The 19010-nt window shown below is 41.0% G+C and overlaps 1 protein-coding gene across 2 annotated transcripts in view; it reads right to left on the bottom strand.

Moving 5' to 3' along the window:
- SKAP1 (src kinase associated phosphoprotein 1) overlaps positions 1-19010 on the bottom strand; it is a 286859-nt gene that overhangs the window by 40272 nt on the left and 227577 nt on the right. For both annotated transcript variants that reach the window (XR_012008932.1, XM_072780245.1), the window contains exons 5-9: positions 10052-10129; positions 9113-9196; positions 5879-6003; positions 3453-3516; positions 954-1145 (exon numbers count right to left, since the gene is read on the bottom strand). Coding sequence is in view for 1 of the 2 variants with exons in the window: in XM_072780245.1 (XP_072636346.1) it covers positions 954-1145; positions 3453-3516; positions 5879-6003; positions 9113-9196; positions 10052-10129 (543 nt within the window). In the remaining variant the exon portion in view is untranslated. The remainder of the gene's footprint in view (positions 1-953; positions 1146-3452; positions 3517-5878; positions 6004-9112; positions 9197-10051; positions 10130-19010) is intronic.

Here is a 19010-nt window from a genome sequence, read left to right as displayed (position 1 = left end):
GTTCCTGTGGTCTAACTACCTCACAATTAAAAGGCTCAGGCTTCGGTTTTCCACAGTCTGACCCCCACTGTGCTCTGCACCATTCGACAGCTGCTCTTGTTCCCACAAGAAGGGGCTATGCGGAAGCACTGATGACTATACATTTTTTGAAATGCCGGTTACCATGCCTTTGGAAGAAAAGAAATATGTACATGGGCCTGCTGTGATGGTGGGCTGAGGAAACAGGTTTATGCATAGGAGATGCAATTAGATTTGTGGTATATATGAACTAAGTACTAATGAGTTGTACTCTATCAGGGTCTTAGGCTACTGACAAAGTTTGCCAGCACTTATCTGTATTCCTATAGACTTTTGATCACCTTCCTCATTTTGAGGTGACTTTATATTATTTTCACATTTACAAAGAAAAGAAGTTGAAACTAGAGCGTTTTGGTGACCCACTTAAAGATCCAGAGTAAACCAGTGAAGGCCAACCTGAGTAGTCTTGACTCTTTAATCTTGTCAACATATGTAATAAATTACTTCACATGGCAAAGGTGAAAGACACTCCCTGATCAAGTCATCTTGCTCCCAGAGCAAGGGAGAACTTCTGTACTGGGTGGGAATCATGGAAGCTTCAATGAAGCTTCTCTATGCTCTTCTTCTTCTGCTTTTTTTTTTTTTTTTTAAGATTTTATTTATTTATTCATGAGAGACACAGAGAAAGAGAGAGGCAGAGACACAGGCAGAGGGAGAAGCAGGCTCCATGCAGGGAGCCTGATGTGGGACTCGATCCAGGGACTTCAGGATTACGTCCTGGGCCGAAGGCAGGCACTCAACAACTGAGCCACCCAGGCATCCCTCCCTATGTTCTTTTCTTCAGAGATTTGGCTTCCTCTGGAGGTTTCAAACTTACATTCTTCTACCAGGTCAAGAATTTCAATGGAAGATAATCAGAAGATAAAATTTCTCACCTGGTAAGACTTCATAAATATCATCTTCTGTCTCCTTTGTGGGCTCTTTTGGCCCCATACTCCCAGGCAAGATGATAGGTCTGCACTGGGAACCGGAGTTTGGGGCATCAAAGCCATCAATATCATCATACGTCTCTTCCTCTTCCTCCTCTTCCTCCTCATCTTCACAGGGAATGGTTAAGGAGCTCAGATCTGCCAGGGCAGAGGTGAGAATGAATCACGGTGGAGAGATAAAGGAAAGAAAAAGGCAGGGAAGGAAAGAGGGAGAAGGAGGTGGAGGGATGAGAATAAAATATGTCAAAAGAAAATGAAACGCTAGGTTAAGTGCTGTTATTTCTAACGTGAGCCGTGGTGCCAGGAAATCTACAGAAAAGGCCAGACTAGCACTGTGTCAGGTTTAAACTATCAACATAAATCCTTCCATGCAATAAAACTTGATCAGGATGAAGCAGCTTTGAAAAGGATGAGTGTGCGAATAAGCACATGAAGTGAAGGGATGAAAATGAGGCCAGAAGAGGAAATGCCAGTGTACCGTGTACTGTTGCCAAGTAGAGAACTAGAAGGGTGAGTGATGGCCTGTGGCTCCACAGGATGCGCAGAACCCTGGGAGCTATGGTGGCTTCCTGAAGGTAGCTGAGCTGTCAGAAGCTCATCTCCCCCATGATCTTACTGCAGAATGTCAGGCAAGTTTGTTTATAAAGAGAAAAACCAGCAAGGGTGGAAGAAGAGAAAGTGAGATACAGAAAAATATTATAGTAGTGCAAGACCAAATGGAATGGCTGAGCCATGTGGTTACCATGTCCTTTTGCAACTGTACAGTCTGGCTGACCTCAAAGTGGGTCATTCCAGAAAGGATATGGAGCCATTACAGCACTGGGGAGCACAGGGCCAGAGAGGGAGATTGGTTTCTTATTTTAATGGGGAACTGGGAAGGTTCGCTCTCTGATGTCTAGTACAGAATGCTCTCTGAAACCCTGCTGAGGGGCCTCTGCAGGATGGGCGAGTGCAGTCAGGGTACTCTGGGGAAGGAAAGGATGGAGAGAGACATCCGACATTCATTTCAAAACACAATAAAACTGTTTGGCTTGATTAGGCATTTAATAAAGATTTTGCAACAATTTTCATCTGAATTCTGGTGCCACATCATATGAGGAAGGGATCAAAGACACATTTGTGGCTTAAACCATATGTTATTATTTTGTTTGTTTTAAAATAAAATGGAATGAATAATTTCTTCAATGTGGGATTCTGAAAGTACCACAGGGTACAGCTCAATAAAGCTGCTTTGAGTTTTATTGAGGTTTACACACTTAGGGGTATATTACACGCATAAATCCAAGGCACCTAGATGAGAGTGTACCCTGTAGTCTTGCCATCAATGTTCATGTTTGCCTAGTTCCAGTCTATTATACGTGACGCTCTTGGTAGATGCAATAGTTTGTTTTTGTGAAAGCAAAGGCATAAACTGAGTAAAATAGGCAATTCTTGTAATTAAAGCTCTGGTGCTTCCTTCTTTTTATCCACAATAAAATCTTATAGCAGAATAAAAAACAGAGGCGAAAAGGCTTGGTGTTTTTAGGCTGATGTGTTTCTCTCTAGGACTTGGGCCATGAACAAAGTTGGTGTTTCTGCCTTTCTTCAGCAGCCGAGTTCTGCCATGATGGTGTATCATGGGTTATCTGATGCCAAGTGATAGATTCAAGTAGGCTGCTTCTACCTGCCAGGCCACTCCCAGATAAGGCTTCCTGGGCCACTGTCACTGCTGCGCTTGCAGGCTGGCCAGCAGAGGGTACTCTAAGAGCGGTCATTTAACTTCTTCAGGCAGGACTCTTCCCATCCCAAGGTGAGGAATATTTTATTGTGGTTTGGGAAAGAACAATTTGCTTTTAATGTCAAATGGTCATGAAGGCCACCTTGATTAGATTTCTACTTTCTGTTAAGTTTAAAACAAGAAGATTTGGGACCTAAATTACATCTAGATGACTTTACATTTGATATGAATTCCCTTTCCAGAATATAAGGGGTTGGGGGATCCCTGGGTGGCGCAGCGGTTTAGCGCTTGCCTTTGGCCCAGGGCGCGATCCTGGAGACCCGGGATCGAATCCCACGTCAGGCTCCCGGTGCATGGAGCCTGCTTCTCCCTCTGCCTGTGTTTCTGCCTCTCTCTCTCTCTCTCTCTCTCTCTCTGGGTGACTATCATAAATAAATAAAAATTAAAAAAAGAAAAGGAATATAAGGGGCTGGGAGATATCTAATTGAGTTGAGCTGGTTTTCATAATCTCCTTTTCTAGTGATTATGAATACTACAGTGGTCATCTCCAGGTTGATGGTTTGTTTACCTTCTGGTTCATACATGGTACTATTTGTTGTTATAATATAAGGAATGGTAGAAGGGAGAATGAACAGAAAAAATAGATTGAAGCCTATGGGTTATATTTATGCAATATAACTTCAACTGCAAATCCACTTAAGTATTGTTTCTGTAATAATGGTACTTACCCTTTAACAAGAAACTTATTTGATCCACCCAGTCCCTGGCTTCAGCTGGATTAGCAGCTGTAAACTAGAGAAAAATTAGTGAATTAATTTATCACCTTTATGAGTTCATAAAATTTCCATGAATCCTATAGGGAGGTTCAAAGAGAAGAGCTTTGTGGGCCAAGTTGCAGAGTCAGGTTGAAAGCTCAGGATTTGCTGTCTGCTTAATATTTAGAGAAAAAAAAATCAAAATCTTACTCAAAGTGTTATTTCCCTTCAGTAGTTCTGTATAGCCCATATGGACTACTGTTTGGGTCCAGACCTTCATGTTCACGTGCATTCATTCGATTATCCATGCATTCATCAGGCATTTTTTTGAGAAAAGTTTACAGAAAGAAAAAGCAAACTAAAACTCCTGATTTCAAAGAACAATGTTCAGTTATGGAGACAGGATATACACACTTGAAATGGAAACAATTCAAAGTAGGTGCATCTGAAAACAGTTGGATGCTAAGAGGATGCTGAGAGAGCACAGCAGCCTAGAGGAAGCCCGGGAAGCTTGAGAAAGTAATACTGTTTTGGTTGGATTTTGAAAGAGTTGGTGGAAGCTGCCTGGTGGAGGGAACCATGTGCAGAAGATGAGGTGTGAGACCACTGTGTATTGGGGAGGGTAGGCAGATCAGCCAGACAGAAGACCAGGAACAGGTGGTGCTGGAGCGTTCTGGGTCAGGGGTCGGCGGGGGGGGGAGTTGGTGAAGGGGCTCTGAGTACTAGGAGTTGAAATGTAGGCAATAGGAAGCTGTAAATTCTAAGCAAAAGGCGTGGGAGATTCTTTCAATTGTTGTGGGTAAAAGGGATTAGAAAAGGGAGAAATTGGAGACAGAAGACCATCTAGAAGGCTATTTAGCAGGTCCTCTGGGGGACGTGGTTGGGACAAGTATTGTGACGGCTGTGGGAATAAGAAGGGGAAGATCCAAAGGATATTGTAGAGGAAGAATCCACAGACCGTGATAATGACTTGGATTCAATGGGCCAAAGAATAGAAGAAGTAAACAAACTCTACATTCTGATTCACAAAACAAGTCAGTCAAGCATCAAGACTTAGTAATTTTTTATTTTAAATGAATCAACTTGAAATGACTCTTCCCGAAAAACATTTTTATTATCTGGCCATTAGGGTAAGATAAAGATATGTGCCGTATAAGAAACCTAGATTCCTGCTTAATACTTATTAATAGACATTATCATTCTTGATTTCATAAAAACTCATTTACATAAGAAATGTCTAAGGAAATTGATTTAGACTTGTCAAATAAATTTTTATGTGAAGGAGGCACCATCAATACTGAATAATAAAAATAACTTAGATACAGACCCAGCGCATACATCTGTTTTATATATATATATATTTATTTATTAAGGACTCTTTATAAAAGTTTAGTTTAAATAAAAAAATCTTTTTTGAAATTCCATATTAAAGACCTAGGTCGTTTTATCAAAATGAGATTTAAGATACCATAGAAATATAAAGGGACAAGTACTGAGAAGCATTTGAATAGTCAAAAGTTTACTCAAGTGGTTAATATTAACCTTAGCATGGCTTTTCTCTTTCTCATAAGTTAGCTAATGTTTTTCCACATTGTTTTAGTAAAATCATGATAAGATAAAAATGACCAACAAGCGGGAAACAACATTTGTGTGTGTGTATGTGTGTGTGTATATATACACAGACACATGTAAAATATATTTTCAGAGAAAATCATGACATTCCTATAGTCAGAATTTTTTATTGCTTTAGCTAATAAATGTCTTGCTTATAATATTGCCTACTATATTTGTCAAATATATAAAAATGAACACATTGAAAAATAAGCATTTCTCACCCCCATCCAGGTACTCTAGTCCTTCCAGTTATCACTGTTACTACTCAATTGTCACCCATGTCTTAGGAGTCCTTCTAGAGATATGCAATGCTTCTACACACAGGAAGATTATTTGGGATAGCAAGATGAATATGGGAAAATAACTTATTTTTCATTCTACTGTCAGATTTTTCTTTTTTCTGGCTTTCATGGAATGAAGTGAAGGTAGTCTGTTAAAAAATAAAAAGGATGGAAATTGAAGGTGTGAAATCAGGGATGATGAATAAGGAATTGGATTATGTGCTGCAATAGACAAGACTCTCACCTATGGAGTGAGACTGGGAAGGGGAGGGGTGAAAAGTCGGAAGCCAACCAAAAGCAGTATCTAGGATGAGAGTGACAATACAGAGGAGGAAGGAGGGCATCACATAACAAAGGTGAAGACATGTCAAGAAAGAAGGTCCTGGTAAGAAATGGACAGGTAACAAAGAAAGGATGGAACCCAGCATAGCACCCCAGCTCACATGCAGCATGGAATGAAATTACAACACAAATGAGGACCATCATCTCCTCGGCTCATCCTACCTCATAGCTGCGCCTATCCTGGGAGGTCAGTTCAAAGCAGGATTCTTTCTTGGAATCTTTTCGCAGGTAGGGGGCCATCCGTACACTGTAGCCCTTAATGAGAAAGGTCCCTTTGGGCTGCTTGCCTGCAAGACAGGAAAGCTCCCTGTATCCCTAGAGAGATGCAACCGCCAAAGGAAGGCATCTTCTCTGGTATGTAAAATAAAAGCACGGAAACAGCTGTTACATCCCTGAGGAACCACAACAGTCAAGGAAAGGTTATTAAGGAAGCTTAAGAAGAGGCTACTGTGACAGTGAGGCAGAGATCACTGCCAAGCTAGGGAAATGCAACATGAAAGGTTATTTTGCCAAAAGAGTACAACAGAGACAGAGAATTTATTAGAATGTTAAGAGATCTATAATAACAGAAGGAAGGAATTATTACAACAGGGAGAGAGTGGCTGTAAACGTGAGGCTCTTGAAGGCTATTATAGAACTGCAGCATGTTATTATCAGGGCCAGCAGAGCTCACGTTTGAGGGGGGGTGGACAGCAGCACAGGGGGCATGAGGAGTTCCCAGACTCTCTCCCTATGCCCTCTGTAGTATTTGGGCTAGACTGCTCTCCCCCACTGCTGGTCAGGTGGGAATTGGTGCTAGAGGGAGCATAATTAAAACTCCATATTTTATCCCCCCTTCCCAGAGGTCAAATTGGGAAGTAGCAGGGTTCTGTTAAGTATCACTGGGTGATGACGAAGGAGGGACAGGGCTCTAAGTGAAGGAGAGGAGAGACCATTTTGCCTGTAACTCCCCTTTTTAAAAAATAAAATATTAGGAATGGGAAAAGAGGCGGTTGGTTCCCGATGGTTTTCTGTCCTCATGGTGTGGTTCAGGCAGAGAATACAGAAGAGTGGAACCACAGCGTCTGGGTGATGATTTGTGTCCTGTTACCATGTGAAATGGATTTCTTAATACATGCTTTTTGAGGATGATGATGATAAGGTGGCAGTGGGTTGACAGTATTAGGAAAAGAAAAGAAAAAGACTCTATCCTTACCTGGTTGAGCTAAAAGAAATACACAAACACTCTATACTTACTAAGAAAATGTCTTGGGCACAATAAGAAGTAACTGGCGAGAAGGGAGCCATGCAACAGTGCTTTTTGACACCAGAATCTTTTTTGTTAAAGTATCTCTCCTTGTTCTAACTGGCCACTAAATGTTTTGTTGTTTCTTTGGTCACCAGGTTTTATTTCACTCTGACGGCAAAATGGTCCATAAAAGTCTCCAAGTTTCTCCCTCTCCCGCTCTCTCACCTTGAGTATAGAGGATTCTGAATGAATGAATGTGATACCTGGTTTTATATTCAGATATGCCAACCACTTATTTAAATGCATGGGAAGTGAAGAACATTTTTTTTTGGAAGTGAAGAACATTTTACAATGATATAAATGTTATATTAGTTTGAAGGTTTAAAATAAGCAAATAGCACCTGGCTGGCTTGTACATCTAGAATTCAGGGAAGAAATTGTGGTTTCTGGGTTGAAGAGTGGTCTGGGGGTTGGAAGGAAAGCTGGGGGTGTGTTACTTAGGGTTTGAGCTCTGTGGCTATGGATTGTGAAGGGGGCTTCACATTTCACCCCTAGATGGGAAGGTCTCTGAGGAATATAAGAGGGAGGAAGAAGAAGAGGAAGTCAGTGATACCTGTGGTAGGCAGAGAGGCAGGGTGAATCAATTGCCTTGACGCCCAAGGGCAAATCTTAAGGATGCCAGGTCATTTAGCAAAGCTGCAGTTCTTTCAGCTACCTTAATTCCAAAAGTATAGGAAGTCCAAAGGCAATTGGGTAGATATCTGATTATTCCCTAGACTGGACATCTAGGCATTGGAAGATGCCTAATCCTGGGAAGGAACAAAGAGAGGAGTAACAGGGAATGATTGGAAGGAAAAGGAAGGGTTTACTCTGAATTATGAGCCTCTGTGCCAAGGAATTAGAGCCCAAGGAAGGCCTCCACAAGAACTGATGTGTTGCTTTTCTTTTTCTCTTGCTTCGTAGAATTATTCCTGTGGCTAGTTAGAGTCTGCAGGAGGGTACCCCTTCTTTGAAGGTTTGTGTTCATTTACAATAATAATTTTTTAAAAAGATTATTTATTTATTCATAAGAGAGACACACACACAGAGAGGCAGAGACATAGGCAGAGGGAGAAGCAAGCTCCAGGCAGGGAGCCTGATGTGGGACTCGATCCTGGGACTCCAAGATCACATCCTGGGCTGAACGCAGACACTTAACAGCTGACCCACCCAGGCGTCCCTACAATAATCATTTTTAACTTGTATTTAGTTGTAGCTGACTCATATTTGTGCTTATATCCTGTTCCCTCTCAGGAACTTAGCGACTGTGTTAAGCATGGTTGGGAAGTCTTCTAGGGATAGCATATGAGTGTTGTGCTTGATTGACTCAGTGGTGGCTCATTAAGAAGCTGCCTCTGGCTTGAGTCAACACTTCACTGCTGCTGCCATCTGGCTGGAGGGTGTCTCTTGGGCACAGCAACCATTTGGGTCTCAATACTCCATGACTCTAGGGATGTCCACTGGACTACTTCCCAGTATTCAGTAGGATAAAGTTGAGAGCATATTCTTAGAGAGTTTGGACTCAAGGGGTCTATTTCTGGGCTGTTGCTAAGCTGTTGAAATCCTTCTCAGATTTTTTTCAATATTTTAACTATATGGTTAATGTCTATAAAGAGTTGGAGGTTCTTTAAAAAAAAGAATGCCAAAGTGTTCAACCTTGATAATATGTTATAGTCATAATAAAAGATTATCTTTTTTAACATTTTATTTTTAAAGAGATTTATTTATTAGAGAGAAAGAGTGCACATGTGAGTTGGGGGGAGGGGCAGAGGGAGAGAAGCTTCAAGCAAAGCCCCACCTGGGGCTTGATCCCATGACCCATGAGACCATAACCTGAGCCAAAGACAAGAGTTGGATGCTTAACTGACTGAGCTACCAGGGTGCCCCATAGATAACCTTTTGATATGCTGACCACACTATCCTAATGTTTAAAGGAGAAATAACTTCTAAACTGGCATCTGAGTTTTTGGTCATGGGCAAGGTATGACTTACCCAAGCCTATTTTTCCCAAGCATGTCCGTTTATGGGTGTTAGTTAAAGACTGCTATCATGAGATCTAAGTGCTCGAGAATTTACGAAGTGCTTGCATCCAGGAGTGAGATGCTGCTGTGCAAATGAAGAACACTTACTTTTCTCATTAGCATAGTAGTAGAAGAGGCCTCTGCTGACAACACACCACCGCTTCTGCCACTCTGATCCAAAGAAACTATGATCTAAACAGAACAGCAGTAAGGGACATAAATTCAGGTAACTACAACCACTGAAGAGTCCGTAAAGTCCAACAACACACAGTCCAGTGTGTTATTGTTTTATTTCCTAGGTTAATGGACTGTAAAACTCTCCCTTTCACTCCCGCAGGCTATCCCATATTGACTCAGAGTCCAGAGGGCTCGCTCAGTTAAAGGTCCAAATTCTAAACAGGTTTTGCCTGATGTGACCCCTCACAGCTATCCCACTATCTATCTTCTTTTATAGCTTTCAGGTTCTAATCTCATCTAGTACTTTTCAAATTCTCTATGATACTTTTATGTGGTGCCTTTTAGCAAACCAAACTGATGCTCCAGGCCACACAGGCATGAGAAGTTCTTCCTTTGTACGAAAGCAATTTGCCTTTTGAGTGTTAAACCTGGGACCCTGGGCTTAGTTAGGATAGCAGTATCTATTTTAATCCAGTGAGTGATGGGTCGAGGTTGGGCTCCTCTGAAACGTGAAACTGGGTTGCTTCACATTGGTTGTAAAATTACGCTTGTGGCAACATAGTTTTACTCTATGGGAGCACACTGAGGGATGAAAACAAGAATATCACCACTCATGCATTCAACAAGTATTTATTAAACACCTGTTGTGTACCAGGTGAGTAAAGCAGAACTAGTTTCCTATCCTGATGGTTTTGAGGCATCTCTTCAGCCTACACACCAGACTTCTTTTCCTCTCCTGCCTTCTTTTTGGCCATTCATCTCCCAAACACAGAATTGGTCATAGAAAAAGCACCTGCTATGTTAGCCCTCGTTTTCCTCATGTCCCTCCCCTTTCTGGAACATTCTAAGGACTGTGGATCTGGTCAGTACCTTTGCTTTTCTTTTCCAAGTAACCTTGCTTGATGATGTTATCAAGTTCTTGAGCTCCTCTTGTGATGTCTTCCATTCCTAAAAGGAATAACAGCAGAATGCTTTGTTGAAGCCTGACAGAATTTTTTCATTTATTTAGGCTCCTTGAGATAATCCACATTAATGAAGGGGGTGCAGAAACACAACAGCTTAAACACAGTACAAAATAAAACAATTTTTGTATGATGGGGGAAGTAAATTTTCTTTCTTCCTAATTATATCTAATGCTAAAATCACTTACAATGATCTAAACATACATGAGTTTGGACAAGGGGAAGTAGCCTAAATATGAGCCTAAATAGGACTCTAGAGAATTAAGAGCTTGCTGTGGATATAAGCTCCAAATAGGATAATCCACATTGAGATAATCAAAAGTCAAATGAATTTCTACCAGCAGAGAGAAGCTTAACGAGTGATAGAGTTCACCATACATGGAACCACCTCTGTGAGAGCAATATACACTCACTCTTAAAAAAAAAAAAAAAAGAAACAACAACAAAAGAAAAACATAAATATTAAGTTCATACAAAGAAGGGCTCAATTGGCAGTAAGTGCCACATCCTGGTTTTGTCCAAGTATGGGAAAGAGTCTAAGAATGGTTGGAGCCTATACCAAGAGAAGACTCTGGAACTGCCATCGGCTTTGGAACATATGCTGCTAACATCCTTGACTTTCTTTCTTTCTTTCTTTCTTTCTTTCTTTCTTTCTTTCTTTCTTTCTTTCTTTCTTTCTTTCTTTCTTTTTCCATCCTTGACTTTCAGTTAGCCTTGTTAGGTACAAATTTATTGAGAAGTCAAGATCCTGAGCCATCTTTCACTACAGGGGCTCACACTTATTTTATAGAAGGGAGGGGGTAAGGACAAAAAAGGACATTTTATCAAAAAATAAAATGAAACAAGAACAACAAAAACCCTTTAAAAAATACAAGTCCATATACCTGTTTTTCAAAGTTTATTTACTGGGCAGCCCGGGTGGCTCAGTGGTTTAGCACCGCCTTCAGCCCAGGGCGTGATCCTGGAGACCCAGGATCGAGTCCCATGTTGGGCTCCCTGCATGGAGCCTGCTTCTCCCTCTGCTGTGTCTCTGCCTCTCTCTCTCTCTCTCTCTCTCTGTCTCTCATGAATAAATAAATAAAATCTTTTTTTAAAATAAAAGTTTATTTATTTAGTCATCTCTACACCCAACACAGGGCTTGAACTCATGACCCTGAGATCAAGAGTTGTGTGCTCTTCCAACAAAGCCAGCCAGGTGCCCCCAAGCCCGTATTTCTTAGTTAGGAGAAATAAAGAGAGTGGGCTGATAGAGTTCTAATGTTTATTTTTTTTAGTCTCCAAAACCAAAGCTCTTTTGGTTTCCCTTAATAGATTTAGAAATCCAAACAAAATACAAACCAAATTAAGGCACAACCTCATATAAATCAACTGGGTCACCTATACAATATATTGAAAGTTTGGGGTTGAAATCATTTTTTCAATTGCACAATTGTTTTTTGAAATCTACTATAACTAACATTTATTTGGGGGCAGGGGGCTATGAGCTGGCACTTCTTATTTAAAGATCTATTTAAAGGGGCAGCCCGGGTGGCTCAGTGGTTTAGCGCTGCCTTCAGCCCAGGGTCTGATCTTGGAGACCCGGGATCAAGTCCCACGTCAGGCCCTGCATGGAGCCTGCTTCTCCCTCTGCCTGTGTCTCTGCCTCTGTCTCCCTCTGTGTCTCTCATGAATAAGTAAATAAAATAAAAAATAAAAATAAAAAAATAAAAATTTATTTAAAAAGAGCATTTTCAGACAATTTAAAATGCAACTAAGATTACCTTTTGCTTCTTAGCTGTTTCAAACTTAGTTTTAAGCATAGAGATCTAAAGAATTTTTCTTTTTTAGTGTGTCAAAGTGCCTGAATCTTTCTATTTGTCCTTATTGTCAACTTCCTTGTTCATGGACTATTTTCATTTGTGTGCTCTACAGTTAGCAAACTCTGTGGCTGCTATAAATCCTCCCAGATGGGTCTCAGGGTGCACACATGAGATGAACAGCAGCAAAGGGAAGTTCATTTGTCTAGGATCCTTTCATTTCTCCCACCCCTCTAAAAATTCTAATATCTTTCTGAAAATGCTCTCCAAGAAAACAGAAACTGATCCACTGAGGTTAGAGTGGCTGGGTCCAGGACCCGGGCATGGTTCTGAAAGCCCTTTGGAGGAGACTTCATCCTCTCTGTAGCACTGTCAAAAATTGCTCCTAGAGGCCTAAAAATGAAGTGAAAGAGGGGATGAGAAAAACAGGATCTCCTAAGCTTGGAGTATCCATCCCTTCTTTCAGTTTTTTTTTTTTCTTTTCTTTTTCCTTTTTTGAGGTCTTGTAAAACTTAGAGACACTTCTTGTTAAAGATGCCGAGAGTCTGAATCATAAAAGACATGTTAAATGTTCTATTAGAATTCAAACCTCCTTTTTTAATGCAAATCTAAATGCCATTTTATGGAACATCTATAATTATGAAAATGGGAAGACATTGCCTCGTGTGCGGGGAGAGTCTGTGAGTATGAATATTACATTAATGTGCCCACACCAGCTCACTGATCCTGCTGGCAGGAGCATAAAAAATGCTTGAGTGAAACTTTTATTTAGATGTTAAGACTCCAGGCCCCAGCGGGGTGACAGAGACAGTCCCTGTGAGTTGCCATCAGAGAGAGCGCTTGAATTGAATTACCCAGGGGGGAAGGAAGTAGTGATGAGCACTGCTTCGCTTATTTAATTTCATTTACTTTCAGTACATTATCAGCATGAGGCATTTCTCTCCCCACCAACCGAAACCCAAGAATGCCACCACCAAAAAAACAAAGACAGGATGCTGCAGAGATGTTTGAACTCCAAGTCACTAATTCTAGGAAGCTAGGGTCAGCACCACCACCACCTTCTTTCCCAAAGAGTCATACTTAGTTTTGCTAAAATTGGGCAGGGAATGAGTTGCTGAATTCTCTCTCTTGGTTATTCACCAGCAGATTTTGAAGAGCACCAGAGCTAGAAATGCGGTATTTTATGTGCTGTGTTTTGGCAAGATGGATTATATTGGTTTCTTTCTTTCTTTCTTTCTTTCTTTCTTTCTTTCTTTCTTTCTTTCTTCTTTCTTCTTTCTTTTTTTCAAAGATTTTATTTATTTATTTGAGAGTGTGTGAGCAGACAGAGAGAGAGAGAGAGAGAGAGGTGGAGGGAGAGGGAGAAGCAGGTGCTGCACTGAGCAGGAAGCCCAATACGAGGCTTGATCCCAGAATTCTGAGATCATGACCTGAGCTGAAGGCAGATGCTTAACTGATGGAGCCACCCAGGCGCCCCAGTGTTGCTTTCTTATTAGAAGGAATCTGTACTAATGAACTCTCTTGCCTGGTTTCTCTTATGGGCAGTGGACAAAATTGAGATGAAATTTGAAATGGCTATGGAATAAAAATTAGGAAATTGAACCAAATCAATTTCTATTCTAGTGATTGTCTTCTGTGTACAAGGCACTGTGTGGTGGTGAATATAATAACAGAATTGGGGGATCCCTGGGTGGCTCAGTGGTTTGGCACCTGCCTTTGGCCCAGGGCGCGATCCTGGAGTCCTGGGATCGAGTCCAGCATCGGGCTCCCAGCATGGAGCCTGCTTCTCCCTCCTCCTGCATCTCTGCCTCTCTCTCTATGTCTATCATAAATAAATAAATAAATAAATAAATAAATAAATAAATAAATAAATCTTTAAAAAAATAACAGTATTGTTCTCAGTGTAAGTTGACACTGAGCTCAATTTCATTAGCTCCCTGATCTATTGGATAAATCCACACAATCAAGATGGGAAGCCATTGTGGCAATCAAGCTGTCTCCTCTTTCAGTGTCAGCTCAGTGTCCTACTGATCAAGAACCAGTGATCTCAAGGATGCACAATGTTAGCTATGGTCCTGGGGTGATGAGGCAGGAGGAGTCTTGTATGGCTGAATCCACACCTCCTGGCAAATGAACAGATCTGCTGAGCTACTTAATGCCTAATAGAAAGTATGTAAATACCTTGCAGGATGATGATAAAAACAGGAAGGAGCCAAAAATAATTGCATGAGTTGCTATTTTAGGGCAAAAACATTTATATTTAAGTATACAATTTTTTAAAAACTGAGGCTTTTTGTCCGTTACCTGAAAAAAAGATATCACCATCTTAATGAAAAAATAGAAATGATTTAGAGTTATTTGGAATAAATGGCCTTCTTGGATAAATCTAAGAGTGTATCCTGTTGTATCAGCACAAAACAGAATTACATTCGTGTCATAATCTCTCTCTACTACTGCACTTAACTAAATCTCCCAGAATAGCCCATATAAAGAAAAGATTCACTTAGCTGAAGGATGTGGGGCCATAAAGATAAGATCAGCAGAGAAGTGTTACCTAGAAGTGATGGCCACCCAACTTTCATGGTAGATAAAGATAAAAGAAATTCTCAGACATCCTTCTCTCCTCATCCAGATGCCTTTAAGCCCTTGGATCCCACCCATACCCAACTTTGCAATGAAAAACGACAGAGTAGGATTCCATCTCTCAGCGCTAAACATGACTCCTTAGTCAGCTACGCACAGCAACAACAATGGGGACCCTTTGGAGTGTGATACATTTCCATAAAGCAGTCAATAAAAAAGACACGGGAGCTTATGTGAGTCACGGCCTATTTAATCAGCTGCGTTCTAGCCCACTGAGAAAAGAGAATTGGAGAAATCATTTGGCAACACCACAGCACAAGGCTAACAGCACAAGAGGCCACACAATTTCACTGCAAAAAAGGCTGTAGTCCCTGCAGAACCAACCATGTGCCCATGAACTTTCATTATAGGCAGCTGGCTTGGTTTCTTGCTAAACCAACCTGAAATGAAAATCAATGATTTTTAAAAAACATCTTTTGTTCAAACCCTACCTGTCCCTGAAACTGTGGATGTCTCCCATCCTCCCTCTTCCTTTCAAGTTCTTTTCAATTGTTTGAGAAATGGACCAAACTCCAGCCTAGAGATTGATAGCTACCAGTGATGAATTTCAAGGAGGGTGAAGCTGACCAGGTTCCTCCATCAAAGTACCTGTGATAAAAGCCCCTGAGGGTTGGGTGGATGAGGTTGGAGAAAATCTAATATTTGAACGCTGGGGATGGTGAAGCTCCATCTGCAATTCCAATTCACTCACAGGTTGCTGGTATATGTGCAATTGTAGACGAGTGACAAACACACACTTTGCAATCCCTCAAACATACACAGAGGAAGAGAGTATGTGAGGGAGGGTTGGGGAGGGTAGTAATCTCCTGTCTGGTGGTTGCCAGTCCTAAATCTCCTTTGTATTTGGCCTCTGTGGCCAAATAAGTTTCTTACAGTCTTTCCTTAGCTTCTTGCATTTCTAGGTAACTTTTTGCTTTCTTTTAATTTTTCAGTATCAGTTAGTGACAGTTTGAGGTGTCCAGCATGTAGGGTTCAACTTCTGAGCGTGATGCTAACAAGGAATTTGGTTTCTTTCTTTCTTTCTTTCTTTCTTTCTTTCTTTCTTTCTTTCTTTCTTTCTTTCTTTTAAGATTTTCTTTATTTATTCATGAAAGACACAAACAGAGAGGCAGAGACAGGCAGAAGGAGAAGCAGGCTCCCTGCGGAGAGCCTGATATGGGGCTTGATCCTAGGACCCTGGGATCATAATCTGAGCTGAAGGCAGACAATTAACCACTGAGCCACCCAGGTGTCCCGGGAAGTTGGTTTCAATGACTCTTCCTCTGTTAGTCTCTTGGGACAGGCTTATATAATTCTCTAACTTCTGTGGTTCTATTTGATACCCACTCAAATTTACCCTTATTCCTCCACTTTCCTGTCATTTTGCTTCACTGATTAAAGAATTTACACCAACACATATAATACATGTAAGGTGAAAAATTCTAAATCACAAATAACAATAGACTTGGGATTGGAAAGGTACAAAGATATAGAGACCACCTGGACAGCATTAATTTCATGGAGGAATCAACTGGATAGCAGATGAAAAGGAAGGGAGTGAACATAATAGACTTGATCAAATTCTTCAACAAGCTGTGATAGAAGAAGCCAGACAGCAAAATTAGAACTGGAGCTAGACTGAAGGAGGTCAGAAAATGGAAGAAATCACACATCTGCAGTCAGCAAACCAGCACAGGAGACAATGTTCAGGAGATCTTGATGGGCTCATTTGCCTTCAAACTTTATAAAGTCTTAAAAAAAAAAATGAAAATCTGTTAATCCAGGTAACAGACCAGACAGTGTAAAAATCTTTTTTTAAAAAAGATTTTATTTATTTATTCATGAGACACACACAGAGAGAGAGAGAGAGAGAGAGAGAGGCAGAGACACAGGCAGAGGGAGAAGCAGGCTCCATGTAGGGAGCCCCACGATCCCAGGTCTCCAGGATCATGCCTTGGGCTGAAGGTGGAGCTAAACCACTGAATCACCCAGACTGCCCCGGGACAGTGTAAAAATCTGTGGAAGAAATCTTGTTATACTGAGGACAAAGAAAATTCGTGCCAGATTCTAAGCCAATTAGAAGTACTAAGAAAAGAAGCAGATAATTGATGAATAAATTAAAACTAATGTTTTAATAAAAATGAAAAAAACTAGTAAGTTTTTAATCTGCATTTTCCAAGAAAGACTTATTTGAGAGAGAGAGAGCAAGCAAGAGGAGGGGCAGAGGGCAGACTCCCCACTGAGCACAGAGCCTGACATAAGGATTGATCCCACGACCCTGAGATCATGACCTGAGCTGAAATCAAGAGTTGGATGCTTAACTGACTGAGCTACCCAGGGTCCCCCTAATCTGCATTTTATAAAGCATGTTTACACCTCATTTGAGCTTCATAGCTGCCCTATGAGGTATGTGTTATTATCAGCTCCACTTTACAGACCAGGAAACTGAGGCTCAGTGAGATTGCTGAACTTGCTGAAGTTTGCTCAGTTGGAACAGCCCATGCACTTTCTACCACCATGAGCCTGAGTTGAGGAGACACACTCAGAAGTAGCTGAGGAAAGATAGTCTTCCTACCTCACTCTCCCACAAGAAGATCCATTTAGGATTGGGAAAAGAAACACGGTGAGTAGTTATTCTAATAGTTTGTGTCAAAAATTTATTTTAAGATACTGTATTTCTTATTTACTTTTTTCTTAGATTTTATTTATTTATTCGTGAGAGACACACAGAGAGAGGCAGAGACAGACACAGGCAGAGGGAGAAACAGGCTCCCCTTAGGAAGCCCGATGCAGGACTTGATCCCAGGACCTTGGGATCACACTCTGAGCCAAAGGCAGACACTGAACCACTAAGGCACCCAGGCATCCCTCTTATTTATTTTTTAATGTACTGGCTGACTAATCTGTGAAATTGCTTTCCAGGGTAGGTCTGTGCAAAATCTGATAAGTCAAAATAAAAGAGTATATGAGAATGTAATAAAAGCATACATGGCTAAAGAAAATGCAGGAGGCAGCAACCTGGAGCTCTCACAAATGGTGCTTGGTCACCAAGGTTTGGAAGATGTCTTCTGACGCAAGAGGGGTATCCAGAAGAATGAAGCCCTGCTCCAGAGTAGGGCTCATGCAGGGATCTTGAACATGATTTGTTTACTCTTTAACGAAGAGGATTTAAAAAGAAAGAAGATTTTGGGGCGCCTGGGTGGCTTAGTTGGGTAAGCATCTGACTCTTGGTTTCGGCCTAGGTGGTGATCTTAGGGTTGTAAGATCGAGCCCTGTGTTGGGCTCCACACTGAGCGTGGAGTTTGTTTTGGGAGTCTCTCTCTCCCTCTCCTCTCCCTACCCCTGCTCATGCTTTCTCTCTCTCAAAAAAGGAAAAGAAAGAAAGAAAGAAAGAAAGAAAGAAAGAAAGAAAGAAAGACAGACTTTTAGGCCAAATAACCAAAATTGGTTTCTTCTCACAAAACATTCCATCAGTAATGCCAAGCTATGAGGTAACATACAGGAACCATGAATATTCATGGGGGATGAAGAACCTTCTTGTTCCTACAAAGAAGTACCACACTAATTGTCTAAGAGGGCTGCTGACTTAGGGGATGCTCCTTACCCACATCATCACTTTCAGTGGAATTTTACTTGTAGGAAGCAAAAGTACTAGAAAAAAGCCATTCCAACTTCAACACACTATTTCTAGCATTAAAGAAATGGTAATAGGGACGCCCGGGGGGGGGCTCAGCGGTTGAGCCCCTGCTTTGGCCCAGGGCGTGACCCCAGGGTCCAGGGATTGAGTCCCACCTCCGGCTACCTGCAGGGAGCCTGCTTCTCTCTCTGCCTGTGTCTCTGCCTCTCTCTCTCTGTGTCTCTCATCAATAAAGAAATAAAATCTTAAAAAAAATTTTAAAAAATAAAGAAATGGTAATAATATATAGTAGCATCTTCTAGGTTGTAAATACTTCACTTTAAAGAATGACTAACTCGATATAATAATCCACTGATTCTCAGTCATAGCATCATGACACACTGGTGTTTTTGATCCACTGAAGGTGTTAATCTAAAGGGCAGAGATTTCGAATAGTTTACTTTTAGAATAAGAATAGATTCAAAGTTTTTCTTAATTCTGATATGCTTTTTTAAAGGAAAAAGTCAATGAAAAATAATTTGTAGTATATCTTACTTATGCTACAGTCTATGGTACTACACACATCAGATGTACTATTGTAATTGTGGCAATCAACAATTCCCCCATTGCTTTATTTCCTTGAAAAAAATCGTGTTTCTTCAAAATTGTCGGTGTTCCATGGAAGTGGGTTGAGCATAGAAATGTTGGTGGGTATGCGTTATGGTGGGAAAAAACTGAGAATTCATGTGATCTCTACACAAATTGTTTAAAACCAGAAAGCCTCTTGTGTCTTCTGATTTTATTAATTATGCATATCTGTAACCCTGCACCCT

The sequence above is a fragment of the Canis lupus genome, chromosome 16, assembly GCF_048164855.1.
Source record: "Canis lupus baileyi chromosome 16, mCanLup2.hap1, whole genome shotgun sequence".
NCBI classification, from domain to species: domain Eukaryota; kingdom Metazoa; phylum Chordata; class Mammalia; order Carnivora; family Canidae; genus Canis; species Canis lupus.
The sequence above is the reverse complement of the archived record's forward strand: the minus strand, read 5'-3'. Positions and strand labels throughout refer to the sequence as shown.